Source organism: Papio anubis, chromosome 8 (assembly GCF_008728515.1).
Source record: "Papio anubis isolate 15944 chromosome 8, Panubis1.0, whole genome shotgun sequence".
NCBI classification, from domain to species: Eukaryota; Metazoa; Chordata; class Mammalia; order Primates; family Cercopithecidae; genus Papio; species Papio anubis.
The window spans coordinates 136,605,004-136,619,392 of NC_044983.1; the positions used below are offsets into that span (position 1 = coordinate 136,605,004).

The 14,389-nt window shown below is 62.4% G+C and overlaps 1 protein-coding gene across 6 annotated transcripts in view; it reads left to right on the forward strand.

The window, feature by feature from the left end:
* Positions 1-14,389, forward strand: part of PTP4A3 (protein tyrosine phosphatase 4A3) — a 43,233-nt gene that overhangs the window by 27,546 nt on the left and 1,298 nt on the right. For 2 of the 6 annotated variants that reach the window (XM_021942690.2, XM_009213681.3), the window contains exons 1-5: positions 3,130-3,261; positions 6,434-7,382; positions 10,081-10,173; positions 11,998-12,128; positions 12,808-12,882. In XM_021942690.2, coding sequence (XP_021798382.2) covers positions 7,278-7,382; positions 10,081-10,173; positions 11,998-12,128; positions 12,808-12,882 — 404 coding nt within the window. In that variant the 5' untranslated portion in view covers positions 3,130-3,261; positions 6,434-7,277. Of the gene's footprint in view, positions 1-1,161; positions 1,792-3,129; positions 3,275-6,433; positions 7,383-10,080; positions 10,174-11,997; positions 12,129-12,807; positions 12,883-14,389 lie in introns of those variants that run through there. The other 4 variants (XM_021942694.2, XM_021942695.2, XM_021942692.2 and 1 more) reach the window with 3 other exon arrangements.

The window sequence follows — 14,389 nt, forward strand, 5'->3', positions numbered from 1 at the left end:
GTGGTTACAGCCCCTAGGTCTGTGGTGGAGCTTTGGCCTGCCTGGGCACTGCTGGTGGCTGGCGGCATGTGAGCAGCTTCAGGAGGAGCAGGGCAGGCGTCTTGGGTTGGCGAGTTAGCGCCATGCCCCAGAAGGCACTGTTAAAGCTGTGTGCGGCCCAGAGGAGCAGTGGCTGAGCACAGGGGTGTGTCCTTGGAGCCCACACTCATCTGTAGATGCCCAGTGGGTAGAACCCGAGCCGTTGCCCAACAGCTCTGCTTCCAGGCGGCAGCCAGGCACCCCATGACTGGCTTGGAGCTGACACCATCTCGGAAGGTGGCTTTCCTTTCTGGCAGTGTCTCTATTTGTAAAGGTGGCCATGGGCCCCAGAGGGCTAGCACTGGCCCAGGGTTACACAGGGAGTTGGGGTAGTAGCCTGATGTGAGACTCCAGGCATCGGGAGCATGCCTGCCTCCCTCCTGGCCAGTTCTTCCAGGAATCCTGCCCTGACCTCCCACCCTCCAGATCACCTGCCACCCTGGGGCTGCTTCTGCTCAGGGGCTTTCCTCCTGCTGGTCCTGTCCCTGCAATGATTGCTCAGAAGCACCAGAGAGGGGGCCTGGGACGGACAGCTTGAGAGGCTGCCTGAAGGTGGAGGGCACAAGGGATGCTAAGGAGTAGTGAGGTCCCCATCACCAGAGGTGTGCAAGCTGGGGCTTAGGTGTGGCGTAGGTGACCTTTGAGGTTCCTCTAGACCTCAGGGGTCGAGATTCTGTGATGGGTTCTAGATGTTTCCCAGATCTGGACCTCTGCCCAGAACGTTGGGTCATTTGTTCCTTCCACAAACAAGTGGGAGGCCTCTTGGTGCCAGGGCCTGTGTGGGAGGTGGGGTGAAACTGAGGACCTCTCAACTCTCCTTCAGTTGGGATGCCTTCCCTGGGGCCTGGGACACTCTGCTCTAAAGGACACATAGCAAGGGGAGAGGGGATGGGATGGGGTGCGGAGAGGGGATGGGATGGGGTGGGGAGAGGGGATGGGATGGGGTGGGGAGAGGGGATAGGATGGCATGGGGGCAGTGGCAGTGAGGGAGCTGCGCTCTTGGAGCTGCCGGGTGCAGGGGCCTGGAGGACTCTGGGAAGGCATCCTAGCGTATCAGGCATGGGCTTGGCCTGCTCGGGTCTACCCTTCTGGCCCCCCTAGCAATGGGCGGACTTGGGCTCGCTCTGGGAGGATTCCAGGAACGGCTCCTGCCCGGATATAAATAGACTTCTCCGAAAGGCCTGGGGCTGTGCCAGCTGCAGCAGGTGCCCCCCAGGCCTGGCCAGAGGGCCCCAGGCAAGGAGGTGGAGCCCGGGTGGGGGTGATGAGGATGCGGGGGTCCACCTTTGTAGCCCCAGAGGCATGATGGGCTCTGTCTGGTTGTAGCGTCACAGAGCTTGATGGGAACTTTCACTCTGAGACCCTTTTATGGATAAGAACACTGAGGCTGGGGTGGCAGGAGCAGCTTACCCCAGAGGTCCTCTCTCCTAGAGGGCTAGAGTTGGGATAAGCAGGGTCTCTGGGGGGCAGCAAGACCCAGCTCCAACTGTGGTTCCTCTGCCTTCTGGCTGTGTGACTCAGGAGGGTTGCTGAGCTTCTCTGAGCTGTTGTGGTTCACCAGTGCAGTGTGGCAGGTGTTGGTGCCTTGCTCGGGGAATGCAGTGTCTAGCCTGGTATCCTTAGAAAGTGGCTGAGGTTGGAGACTGGTGGGGCAGAGTCCCTGAAGCTGACCCATTCCTGCCTTGGACCTTCACGGAGATGCTGCTGGAAGTGGTGAGCTGAGAGCACTGGGCAGGAGTCAGAGCCTAGTGTCTCCCTGTGGTGCTGGGTGCACCCATGTGGGTGGGTGTCCTTGCCAGGGAGCTCACACCCTTGGGGGGGGTCTATGAGCTGGCAGGCAGGGCTACCTGGCTTGGTGCGCCCTTGGGTGGGGGCTCCCATGGGTCCCTTCAGACTGGGCACAGTCCTCCTGTCCTCGGCCCCTGGCCTGCTTGCCCACCTGGGGGTGGGAGGAGACGAGGGTTGCCAGCACAGCTGGGCCAGGCTGATGGTGATGCTGTCTGGAAGTGTGGGTGGGGAGAGCCTGGCAGGGGGAGAGTGGATCATGCTCTCAGCAGGGTCCCTTGATGACCTCAGATTGCAGGGACCAGGTTGTTTGAGAGCTGCAAGCAAGGCCAGGCCTCCAGGGACCCTGTGCTGGGGGTGCCACCCATGCCCCTCCACCCTGCTCTGGGTGGCCAGGGCAGGCACAGAGTGGATCGTGATGCCAGCTGCACCCTTGGGGCTCATAGTCTGGGGAGCACATGAGTTCCCAGCACAATGCTCCCAGGAGGCAGAGCCAGGAGTCCCAGGGAGGCTTTTGCTTGAGAGGATCTGGGAGGGCTTCCTGGAAGAGGGGACGCCACTTCGGAAGTGCCCAGCCTCAGAGTTTGTGGAGCCCTCTTCCTGGCTGAATCCTGCCTGCCGGTGTTACCTGAGTGTGTTCCTCGTTTCAGTGCCTCAGTTTCCTCACCAGTACACTAGGGGAGACCAGCGTAGCAGCCACAGCTGGGTCGTGAGGATTAAGTGAGGGGACAGTAGTGTCTGGCACACGGTAGGTGCTGAGTAAACACATGGAGAAGTGCCGGGGCTGTGGGCTGGTGAGTTGGGCAGGGGGTCTGAACAGGAGGGACTCGGGCGCCCTAATCCTCAGGGTGCAGGACAGCACCTGCACAGCGGTGCCGCATTTACATTTCCAAAGCTGGGCGTGCTCCCTCCAGGCCTCCCCACCAGGAGCGCAGCCCGGCGGCTCCTGCCCTCAGGACCCCCAGCCCACAGCCCCGTGAAGGGGCCAGGGGGAGCTCCGAGGTTCTAGGGAGGGCAGGCAACGGGAGAGGGCGCTGGGCCGGCCGACGGGAGGAAGGAGGGGTCCCGGGCTGCAGCGCCCCCGGCCCTCGCCGCGCCCCGCACTTCCCTTTCCTGGCCGGGCTTCCTCTTCCCCGCGCCCGCCCTGCGCGGCCCCTTTGTTTCCCGGGCAGGGCGCGGCTATATTTAGGCGGCAGGTGTGGGAGCCCTCGGCAGCCGGGTCGCCCGCCGGTCACGCCCCCCACGTGACGCCCGGGCACTATAAATAGCCGCAGGCGGCGGTGGCGGCAGCGCCTGGAGCCGGCTCCGCGGCGGAGGGGCGGCGCCCCGACCCGGGCCCAGCACCGTGGGCACCGCCCGGCAGGCGCGTATGGAGGCGGCAGGACGCCTGCGGCGCGGGTGAGCCTGGCAGGTGGGGACGCGGCGGACCCAGGCCTTCCGGGACCCCAGCCCCGCCGGGGAGGAGGTGGCGCCCTCCGGAGGGCTGGGCGGGAGCCCCGCTGGGGTCCAGGGAGGGGGCCGCGCCCCTTACCACGACCCCATCCGCGACTGGTCCCCCGGGACTCCCCGGAGCGCCCACCTCAGCCCTGACCGCGGCACAGCCTTACTTCTGAGACCCACTGAGCCCCGGGCCTCCAGACTCCTTCCCCAGTATCACAGGGGGGCCCTCTGTGAAGGGGGCTGGATTCAAACTTCTTAACCCGCTGAACCTCGATTTCCTCTTCTGTGCAGGGGGCTCCGTGTTGTTCCTGCCTCCTAGACTTGAGGCAGAAAGAACATACTTAACTGGACGCCTGGCGTGGCCCTGGCCGAGAATGTCCTCCTCTCTCCCTGGCTTGTGTCCTCGTCTGGCCAACAGGGACAAGGATGGACTCTTCCTTTAAGGGTCTTGAGAAATCGCTGAGGGCTCTGGGCCTGCTGGCCCGAGGAGGCTGAGCCGGATCTCGGGAAGGGTGCTGCAGGGCTTGGTAGCAGGAGGGAAGGAGGGGCCGTGGCTGCCAGTGGGTCCCTGTGCTGTGGGCCACGAGCTTGGTGGGGGTGGTAGCGACTCACAACACACGGAGGCAGGGGCAACCTGTCCCCATTTCGCAGATGGGAAGCCTGAGGCTTTGGCTTCAGGGAGTTCTCAGTGCCCATCCCTGGGGATCCTTAACCCTTGCTCTCAGGGCCCTACCTGGTGACCTCAGTGGGGGCGTGCAGTTAGGGAGGGGTGTTCTCCCTTGAGGGACAGCCACCAGGCAGGGCAGAGCCACATAGTGGTGCCAGGGCATCATTGCTTTGCTCTCACCTGGGGCAGGGGTAGGGGCTCCAGGGTGCAGAGACAAGTGGGGTATGTGGCAAGACCTCAGCCCAGCCTTGTCTAGCCTCTCCCTGGACCCCTGACCCCGTTCTAGCCTGGGTTGTGACCCCTGAGGTGGTTCAGAGCCTCCTCCCTCGCAGCAGCCTGCAGCCCTGAGGACCTGTCCAGGGCCGCCACTAGGCAGCAGGGCCAGGCCACGTGCTGTTGCCTGTGGGGTCTTCCTAGGTCCTTGGCAGCTGTGGGTGTGAGGGGTTGGTCAGCCCCTCAGGGAGAGGCCCAATGCTGTGGCTTCTCCAGCGCTTTTCCTCCTTTCTTTCTGTAAACATGAACTCGGCTCCCGCGCACAGGGACATCCTGCCGTCCCAGGAGGGACCCAGGTGTTTGTGTGCTGTTAGCACACGGTGGCTTCCCTCACCCACACTCAGAGCCTGTGCTCTCTCCAGCTGGGCAGGGTGGGGGCTGGCGGGACCAGGGGCAGGATCCTTGTCTCCACCTTTACCTCCTGCTGGAGGTCCCACCCCACCATCCGTTTTTTTTTTTTTTTTTGAGGCGGGGTTTTGCTCCTGTTGCCCAGGCTAGAGGGCAATGGCGTGATCTCAGCTCACTGCAACCTCTGCCTCCTGGGTTCAAGCGATTCTCCTGCCTCAGCCTCCTGAGTAGCTGGGATTACAGGCATGCACCACCACGCCTGGCTAATTTTTTTTATTTTTGTTTTTAGTAGAGATGGGGTTTCTCCATGTTGGTCAGGCTGGTCTCGAACTCCCGACCTCAGGTCATCTGCCTGCCTCAGCCTCCCAAAGTGCTGGGATTACAGGCATGAGCCACTGCACCCACCATCTGTTTTAACCTTCCCAGAACCACGCAGTGGACAGATCCTGAGGTGTGGCGCTTGCTCGGAGCCCGTGAGCACTGGCGGCCACCCAGGGTGTGGAGGGCAAGCAAGGAGGAGCCTACGGTCCCATGCAGCCACCCTCCGAGTCCAGGGGCTCAGGCCTCAAGCCCTCCCTGCGCCTGGGCTGAGACTCCAAGGGCCCAGCCTGCCTGGTGGGCAGCAGGGAAAGGGGTGCTGGGGCTGGGGCAGGGGCACAGGTGAGAGGGTGTGGGTTGGGGAATGGAGAGCTCTGCTGGACAAGGGACCCTGAAGTGCCTTTCCTTGGGTGGTAGACAGTAGTGACAGGGCCGCGCTTGGGTTGAGTCTAGGGGGCTAACAGCTGGGTCACAGCCGGAGGGAGCTTGGGTCACTTGTGTGGCCCCTCGTTGTGCTAATGGGGTAACAAAGAGGCTGGCACCTTGTACAAGGTCTCCCAGCCTTTCCGTAGAGAGGGAAGGAGGCTGCGTGCTCCTGGAACCCCCTTGCCCGGGAGCTTTGGGGTTGTGAGACCCAGAGAGGGAGAGAGGCAGGCGTGGAGGTGCTTCAGGTTACTGTGGCCCACCTGCACCCTCCCTCTTCAGGGCCATGTTATGGTGTGAAGCCACTCCTGGCCACCTGTGCTGTCACCACCTTGGCATGTGTGCCTGATGGCTGGCCTGTTGGTGTGGTCTGTCCCCGCCTCCGCGAGCTCCTGGAGGGGCAGAGCTGGCCTGTTTATCCTCTGAGCCTGGCTGAGCCCTGTGTGAGCAGCGGAGACACAGTGGCGGGGGGACACTGGTGGGCAGGGGGCTACTGACAGGCAGGAGACTCTGCAGAAAGCAAGAGGCAATTAGGGTGGCCCACGGCCGCGTGTGGGGCCAGGCCCCTCACCTCCCTGTACTGGCAGCTTGAGTGCCTGGGCCCCATGACCTGAGGATGCGCCACCCAGAGAGACCTGGGCTCAGTAGCCAAGAATCGGAAGAGGAGAGGGCAGCTGTCCTGGGGTGGGGTTTCCACAGATCATGGCAGGTGGGCAGCGGCCAGGCTCAGGCTTCTTAGGGGAACTCGGCCTGTGTCCCCACAGAGGGACCCATTGTCTGTGTGCTGGGTTCATCATGTCCTCGGGGGTATGTGTGTCCCTGAAATCCCTGTCCCCCTCTGTCCTCCGTCATGCCCTGCTGGCTGTGTGGTGGCTGCCCTATGGCCTTCAGGCGCTGGGTCATTCCTGGCAGGAGCCGTGCTTCCTCCTGCTCCCACATAAGGAAACAGACCTAAGAGGGTCATTCACTCAGCATGGTCAGGAGGAGCGCTCTGGGAGAGGTGTCGCCTGTGACTGCGGGCTCAGGGCAGGCATGAACCCCTCGTGGGTGGTGGGGCCCCCTGTGACCCCTTTCTATTCATTTTCTTCATCTTCCCCCCAGATGCTGTGTGCTGTGGACCCGCCTGGGGTTCATGGAGTGGGCCACGGGGCCCAGCCCTGAGCACTGCTGTACCCAGGCTCGCCGTGCCTGCTGCTGAGGAGTCCCCACGCTGCTGGCTCTCACCATTGCCCTCGCCTGCCGATGGCCTCTGCTGCCCAGCCTGGGGCCAGCTCTACCGCCTGAGCCCCCTGCCCCCCTCCAGGACTCACCGTACCCCGATGGGGTAACGTGACAGAGGCCCCGCACGTCAGAGGCCGCTGTCCCCACGGCCGCTGCCCGTAACCCCTGGCCCAAGGCTGCTGGAGTTGGTTCATTTCAAGTTCATTCTTCCTTTGGCCCTTGGGGGCTTGGGGCCCACCTCTGAGTGAAGGGGGCTGTCTGCCCAGCCACCGATGTGGAGAGGGCGCCCCCAGCGTGGGGTCCAGCTCTGGACACTGCTTGGCAGCCGGATTCTCTTTGGGCTTTTAAGTTTTCTTTGCTGAGCTTTTTTTGGTTGTTCTTTTTATTTTTTGCCTCTTTATGACTATCCAGCTGTGAGAGACAGGAGTTTGGCGTTGCCCGCTTTACTTTGGGCGGGGAGGGGGCTGTTTTTTCTCTTTTCTTTTTTAAGACTTGGGTTTTCTTTTTTAATTATCCAAACACTGGGCAGCTTCCTCCCCCACACCTAAGTATTTGCACAATATTTGTGCGGGGTATGGGGGTGGGTTTTTAAATCTCGCTTTTCTTGGACAAGCACAGGGATCTTGTTCTCCTCATTTTTGGGGGGTACGTGGGGACTTCTCAGGACGTGTCCTCAGCCTTCTGTGCAGCCCCTTCTGCCCTGCCGGGCCTGTTGGGAGGCGCCATGGCTCGGATGAACCGCCCGGCCCCCGTGGAGGTGAGCTACAAACACATGCGCTTCCTCATCACCCACAACCCCACCAACGCCACGCTCAGCACCTTCATCGAGGTGAGTGGAGACGGAGGCGTGGCAGGCAGGGGGCCCAGGTATCTGGGAAGCCCGGCTGAGCTGCCTGAGGCCTCCCGAGAGGGGTCCCCAGCCCCCGCTGGCCAGACAGGGCTCACAGCCTTGAAGCAAAGCCCAGTCCCCGTTGCAGGATCCTGGAGGAGGGACATGGGGGTATCCTGGGGGTCGGGGGTGAGGGTGTCGGGGGATCAACTGGGTCCCCTGGGAGGCCTGCAGGGGGCTGGCATGTGATAGGAGGGACTCCATGCCATGTGGATAGAGGCAGGGGGTGAGGCGGGGGGATACATGGGCCAGGCTCTGCGTGCTCAGCCGTGGCCTGGGCTGAGGCCCTCCCCAGCCCTTTGCTGTCCTTTTGACCTCTGTGCATAGGCTGAGCAGGCAGGAGGTGCCCTGGTATGAGAAGTGGCTGCTTAATGGGGAAACAGGCAGATGGGGGACAAGTATGCAGGGCGGCTCCATGGCTAGCCCAGGCTTCCACACGCTGCTGGGCTCTGGGTGAGACCTCAGGTTAGATGAGGCTGGACAGGGGGCTTCAGGGCCCAGATCTCTATGTGAGGAGGGACTGAGCAAAGGTCAGCACTGGCCACAGGAGGGAGGGACCGCTGTGCCCTGGAGAGCCAGCAGAGATGCCTGCCACTGGCAACCCTGGCAGATGGGACCAGATGCATTTACAGAAGCTATCTTGGGAGTGGAGTCTGGAGAGACCTGTGTGGCCTCCTAGAGGAGCCTGGTCTCTGCAGAGCGCCCTGCTGTTTGCAGGCCTGGGGCCATTTGCAGAGTCTGCAGCGGTGTGTGGGGCCGTTGACAGCCTCTGACTGTGCCAGCTGTGTTAGAGGCTGCAGCTGTGTGCAGGGTCATTTATGACTGAGTCCTTTCCCCTGTGACATGAGATAAGCCATCATGGTCTTGTCATAATGAAACAGGGATTTGGGCATGAGAGGGTATTGAGAACTGTAGAGCAGCAGGACGCATTGGGCACCCTGCCATCAGGGAGCCTGGACCCTGGACACTGAGCCAGGTGCCCTACAGAAGATGGCTGTCCCTCTCACAGCTGAGACCCTTGAGATAACAGCAGGATGTATAAGAAAGATTGGCGAGAACATCATGGTGAGTGGCCAGGGTCAGTCCTCAGAATATGACTGGGATCAGGGTTAAGCCTGTAACCAAGGTCAGGTCTCAGTGTGTGACCAAGGTTGGGATTCTGTGTGTGTCCAGGATCAGCACTCAGTATGTGACCAAGGTTGGGGCTCAGTGTTTGACCAGGATCAGTGCTCATGTGTGACCAGGGTCAGGGGTTGGTGTGTGTCTGGGATCAGGGCTCAGTATGTGACCAGGATCGAGGCTCAGTGCGTGTCCAGGATCAGGGCTCAGTGTGTGACCAGGATTAGAGCTTAGTAGGTCAGCAGGGTTAGGGAGCAGGGTTAAGGCTTAGTCCAGGATCAGGGCTCAGTGTGCAACCAAGATCAAGGCTCAGTATGTGGCCAGGATCAGGGCTCAGTATGTCACCAGGGTTGGGGCTCAGCATGTGACCAGGATGAAGGCTCACAGGTGTGTGACTGTCAAGGCTCAGGATGTGACCAGGATCAGGGCTCAGTGTGTGACCAGGATCAGGAAGGGCTCAACCTGTGACCAGGGCCAGGGCTGAGTCCTAGGCTGGGTGGCCATTCCCTCTGCTGAGGGTGCAGAGGGCCTCTGAGGTACCCCACGGCCAGAGAGCCCAGCACCCCGCCTGCTCCCTGCATTCTCAGATAGTTGGGTACTGGCCTCTCTGTGTTCTAGGTACCCGTCCCATGACCAGCAAGACCCAGCAGCTGATTCCTCACCCCTCCCAAAATAGCTGTGAGAGCAGGTGGGGTGGGAACAGCCCTCACACGTGACCCCCATGAAGTGGATCCCCCGCAGTGGGGGTATAAATATCGGCCTGGCTGTGAACTACCACGACCTTTTCCCTGGTCGTGTGGGGCTTCCCTGGTGGCGTGCAGGGCCCAGCTCCCTCCTGGCCGCCATCTGAGTGGTGCCCACCCTCCCTGCTCTGAGGTGCCCCAGCTGACACCCGCCCCTCATAGACCCCAAAGTTCCCCTGAACTGGACCCATCCCTGCGGCTCAGCTGGGGTCGCTGCTCAGATGCAGGGGCTCACATGTGGACTGGGGGGTCCAGTTCCTGCTGCGGGGACCCAGTAGCTTTTCTGGAAGAAATGTCCTTGTTGGTAGATGTGGGGTCCTGAGCACCCCAGAGGAGGGAGTGGTGTGCTGGGGAGCTGGGGTCCCAGCTGCCGGTGACCATGAATGTAGGTGGGGACACCTTTGCCTTTGCTGGGTGGCCCAAGGGACCTGGGACAGGCTCTTTCACACCCAGACACCACCTTGACCAGTCGCGGAGCCCGAAGTCCACTCTTGGTGGGCCTCACTGTGTCAGGGTCTGCCTGGCTGGAGGGTGACATGCCCTTCCCTGGGGGCTTCAGGGACCATGCCCCTGCCCCAGGGGACTGAGGGGACAGGATTCCACCCCGAGAGGTCTGAGGGGACAGGGTTCCACCCCGAAGGGTCTGAAGGGACATGTCCAAGTCCTGGGTGACGGTGGGGGACACAGCTGTGCCCTGGGAGCCCTGGTGAGTGGGCCCTGCTCCCTGAGCACTACAGCCCCAGCCCAGCCCTGCCTCCTCCGTCCTCCCCCCTCAGGACCTGAAGAAGTACGGGGCCACCACCGTGGTGCGCGTGTGTGAAGTGACCTATGACAAAACGCCGCTGGAGAAGGACGGCATCACAGTTGTGGTGAGGCGCGCGCCACGGGGACCCTGGCCACGGGGACCCTCGTCGCTGCTGCCACCGGGGGAGGGTGGGGCGGGGGGCTCTGGGCCTGCACAGAGGGTTTGGTGCCCCTCCTGTGGCAGCCCTGGACATGTTTGTGCTTGGGCCACGTGTGTGTCTGGGTACATCAAGGGAAGGCCAGGGTGTTGGGCCTTGTGACCTCAAGAAATTCACCCTTGTGTACCTCATCTTTCTGTCTCTAGATCGGGCCAGCCTGGCTCACCAGGCAGGGGTGGCTGGCACATGCTTGGTGCATGGGCCAAGGTGGGGGTTGGGCTCCTCCGCCTGTCTCAGATCCTCCTCCCGTCCTGTCTTGGGTCCATCTCAGTCTGCCCGGGTGGCTGCGGCCCTGTTGCCAGGCAGCAGGTTCCTAGGGAGGACCCTTGGGCAGTTTCCTTGGCTCCTTTGGCCCTGGGGACCCAGGTCTGGGCGGGGTGTGGGGCGGTTCTGCTGCCGTATCCTTGGGGGGTGGGCCACAGCAGCTGCAGGCCCAGAGCCGGCCCCAGGGCAGGGGGGTCCACCCCTGGCCTGGTAGACAACTGCCCCCTGGTGCAGGCCCGCCCAGCTGCATCCGGGCCTGTCTCCTCAGTGCAGAGCTTGAGTGACCCCTCAGTCACTGCTTTTCATCCCAGGACTCTGCTTTTGGCTGTGGTTGCTGTTTCATAACCTCAGCTTGGCGGTTTGGAGTGGTGGCAGTGCTGGCGCTTTGGGGTCAGATAGGCCTTGGGCTGCGTCCCGCCTCTGCCCTCCCCAGCCTTGTGACACTGCAGGTCACTCCGAGCCTTGGGTTCCTCAGCTCAAAGCGGGGCTGCTTGGAAGAATGGGAGGTGAAGGCGTGTCCCCGCTTCTCGCGTGGGGTGCACCCACACCCTCCTTCCTCTTCCACAGCAGTGGGAGGGATTGGGGTCAGACGTAAGTAGCCGTGCAGACCACTTGTCTCTAGGAGTTGCCCTGCCTGGAGGCTGGGGAGGGGTGAGATGCCCCCAAAGGCTGCGTGTCTGCTCAGTGGGCCCAGCGGGCTCTCCCTGGCACCAGACAGCCCCAGGCCTGGCACCGTCCCGCGGCCCTGCACGAACTCTCTTTCCCAAGACTGAAACGTGTCCATTCCCACCGCAGCGCTTTGGCCCGGGCCCTCCCCTGGGAAGACTCACTTGCCCACTGATCCAGGGCGCTGGGGAACGGGACAGTGGGAAGCACAGGTCATCTTCTAAGACCAAATTAACCCCCAGGAACAATGGGCCGGGGTCCCAGTGGAACCGCCTGTTTCGAGTGCCCTTGGAAACACGGGCCCTGTCTCGCCCCATAACCCTGTCTTCAGTCCTTCCTGGCACCTGGGCTGTGTGTGGCACGTGCCAGCCATCTTTGCATGCCACCACAGGGGACTAGACCTCTTGCACCAGCCGACCCAAAACCTGTCAGGCTGCCGCCGGCACACAGGCGTGAGGGATTGTGACCCCAGAACCGGAGCTCGGGCTGACAGGTGTGGGGATTGGATTTGTGTGACTCTGGACGAGGCTCCAGTCAGAAAGGGGTGGGGTGGTCTAGGAAGGCTTCCTGGAGGAGGGGACAGCTGCAGTGTACAGGGAATGATGAGGAGTCTAAAGCACCCACCATGGGGTGCCCATGGCCAAACTGTACGCCTCCTGTGTGCCCTCTGGATCTGCTGCCCCCACCCTAGCGGGCTCCTGGGACCCTCTGCCTCTCAGGGCTCCCTGTTCTCACCTGAGCCCCAGGGCCACCTCTCCACTCTCCCGCAGCTGTGGGTCCTCATGTCGCTTCCCTCCGCAGGACTGGCCGTTTGATGACGGGGCGCCCCCGCCCGGCAAGGTAGTGGAAGACTGGCTGAGCCTGGTGAAGGCCAAGTTCTGTGAGGCCCCCGGCAGCTGCGTGGCTGTGCACTGCGTGGCGGGCCTGGGCCGGTGAGTGTCGGGGCAGGGTGGGGCTCGCCGTGTCAGGTGGTTGGGCGTCTCGTGGTCTGATAGCCTCGCTTTTGGATGTGGGTCTTGAACACACGTCCATGCGACCTTCCCAGGAGGCCCGTGCCCCAAGTACTGGGGCTCCCAGACTGGTCCTCTCCCAGCATCACAGAGAGGAAGTGCTTCCCAAAGTCTAACCCAACTTCTTCCTGCTGTGGTTGTAACCATCCCGACATCTTGTTCAGGAAAGGGCTGTCGTCCCCCTCTCCAGACACAAAGATCCACCCCCACACAGCTGGGGCCTCAGACCCCTGCTGGGAGAACGGGAGGAAGAATGGCAGCTGGGATCAGATGAAATGACCAGTGGGACAACCCCATCCGCAGAGGGAAGCCTAGGCGAGCAGGGTTGATAGCAGGCACGGATCCAGCTCTTAGCACTTCACCCGGGAGCCCTTATTTAACCCTCCCCCAGCAGATCGCAGAGAGGTTGCCTAGGAGGAAGCCAGGATTTGGACCCAGTGCTCAGGCTGGGCTCTGAGGCTGTGGCCTCCATGGGGGAGCTTCAGGCAGCAGGGAGTCTGGACCCCTAGGGCCCCCGTGCCCTGCGTCTTCAGCAGGTGCCCTGCCAAGGGGACAGGGGTGCGCAGGCTCCGAAGACCCCGGCCCTTCTGTTTGCCCCCAGGGCTCCAGTCCTTGTGGCGCTGGCCCTCATCGAGAGTGGGATGAAGTACGAGGACGCCATCCAGTTCATCCGCCAGTGAGTGGCCGAGGTGGCGGGTGGGCTGTGAGCGCTGGGGGAGGGGAGCTCTGGCTGCCCACGAAGGGTGTTGGTGTTGACTGTGTGGTTCTGTTGCCCTGAGGCTGCGTCGCTCAGCACAAGCTGGGACTTGCTGCAGAAACGGGGAAATCTGAGGTGTTTCTAATGGGTGGGGACAGCAGCCCCTGAGGGACCATGTAGCCACGCAGGGACACAGCAAGACCACTCGCCATGCCGTCCTGCCCGCCCTCCACAGACGGAGCTCCTTCCTTCCCAACCATCCTGACGGGGGTGGAAGGACCCTCAGCCAGCCGGTTCAGTCCCTCCATGAAAAACAAGAGCCTGAAACCCCATACCACACCGTGTCCACCCCTAGGGACGCTCACACTGGGCTAGTGTCTCAGAGCTGCTCTGAGTCCAGCTGCTCACCACCCCTTCCCCTCAACCCTGAGCTCTCCAGCTCAACCCCTCCCCGCCCTCCTTGGAGGCTTCCAGTCCAGCTTGCCTGCCCCATCCCTGTCACTTGGTGGCCTCCCTGGGGAAGGCTGCCATCTGTCCACTGCCCAGGGGGTCCTGGGGGAGTCTGGCTGGGACAGCAGGGCCAACTCTGGAGGAACGGATGCGGCACCTGAAGCCTGCCCCTGCCCAGCCCACCATGTGCGTGCCCATGAGTGCCACACACCCGTGCTACTTGGACAGGCTTGGCTAGTGAGGCCATCTCTTCCTCCCAGAGGCAGGCTTGTTCCCGGCCATACTGGCTGCCCAGCCCTGCGGGTCCGTGCAAGAGTGTGGCCTGCCCTGTGGGTCTGTGTGGGAGCGTGGCCAGCCCTGCGGGTCTGTGCAAGAGCGTGGCCTGCCCTGTGGGTCTGTGTGGGAGCGTGGCCTGCCCTGTAGGTCTGTGTGGGAGCGTGGCCTGCAGGTGCTCAGGTCTCCTTGGGGGCCCTGGGATGTGCACGCTCACACACAGACACGCATGGGGGTCATGCAGGCACACACATAAGTACACGTGTGCACACACAGACCCAGACATATGCAGGCACACACGTACAGGCAGGTGTGTGAACACAGGCACATACAGACAAGTGGGTGCACACGTAGACACACATGGATGCACTCAGGCACGAACACACGTGTGCACTCATACATGACATGCATTTTCACACATGCGGGTGCACACAGGCGAGCACGTTCCCTGGGGCCTCTCCTGACCCCACGTCTCACCGAGCCAGGGCTTGTCTCTCCCTTGTGGTTTTTGCTGTGTGGCTCCCTGCACCTGAAGCTGCGCTGGTCAGGACAGGTTGGGCGGTGCTGCAGAAATGGCCAGGCCCAGAACAGCATGGGTGTTTCTTGCCCCTGTTGCGTGTCTGTGGGTGGGGGCCCTATGCGGAGGCCTGGCTGAGGGCTGCGCCTTCCCCAGCATGCCGGTGGCTGGGCAGAGGAAGTGAGCATGTTGGAGCCACACGGGGTGCCTGCAGCTTTGCTGGACAGAGACTCCTTGCGCTACTTC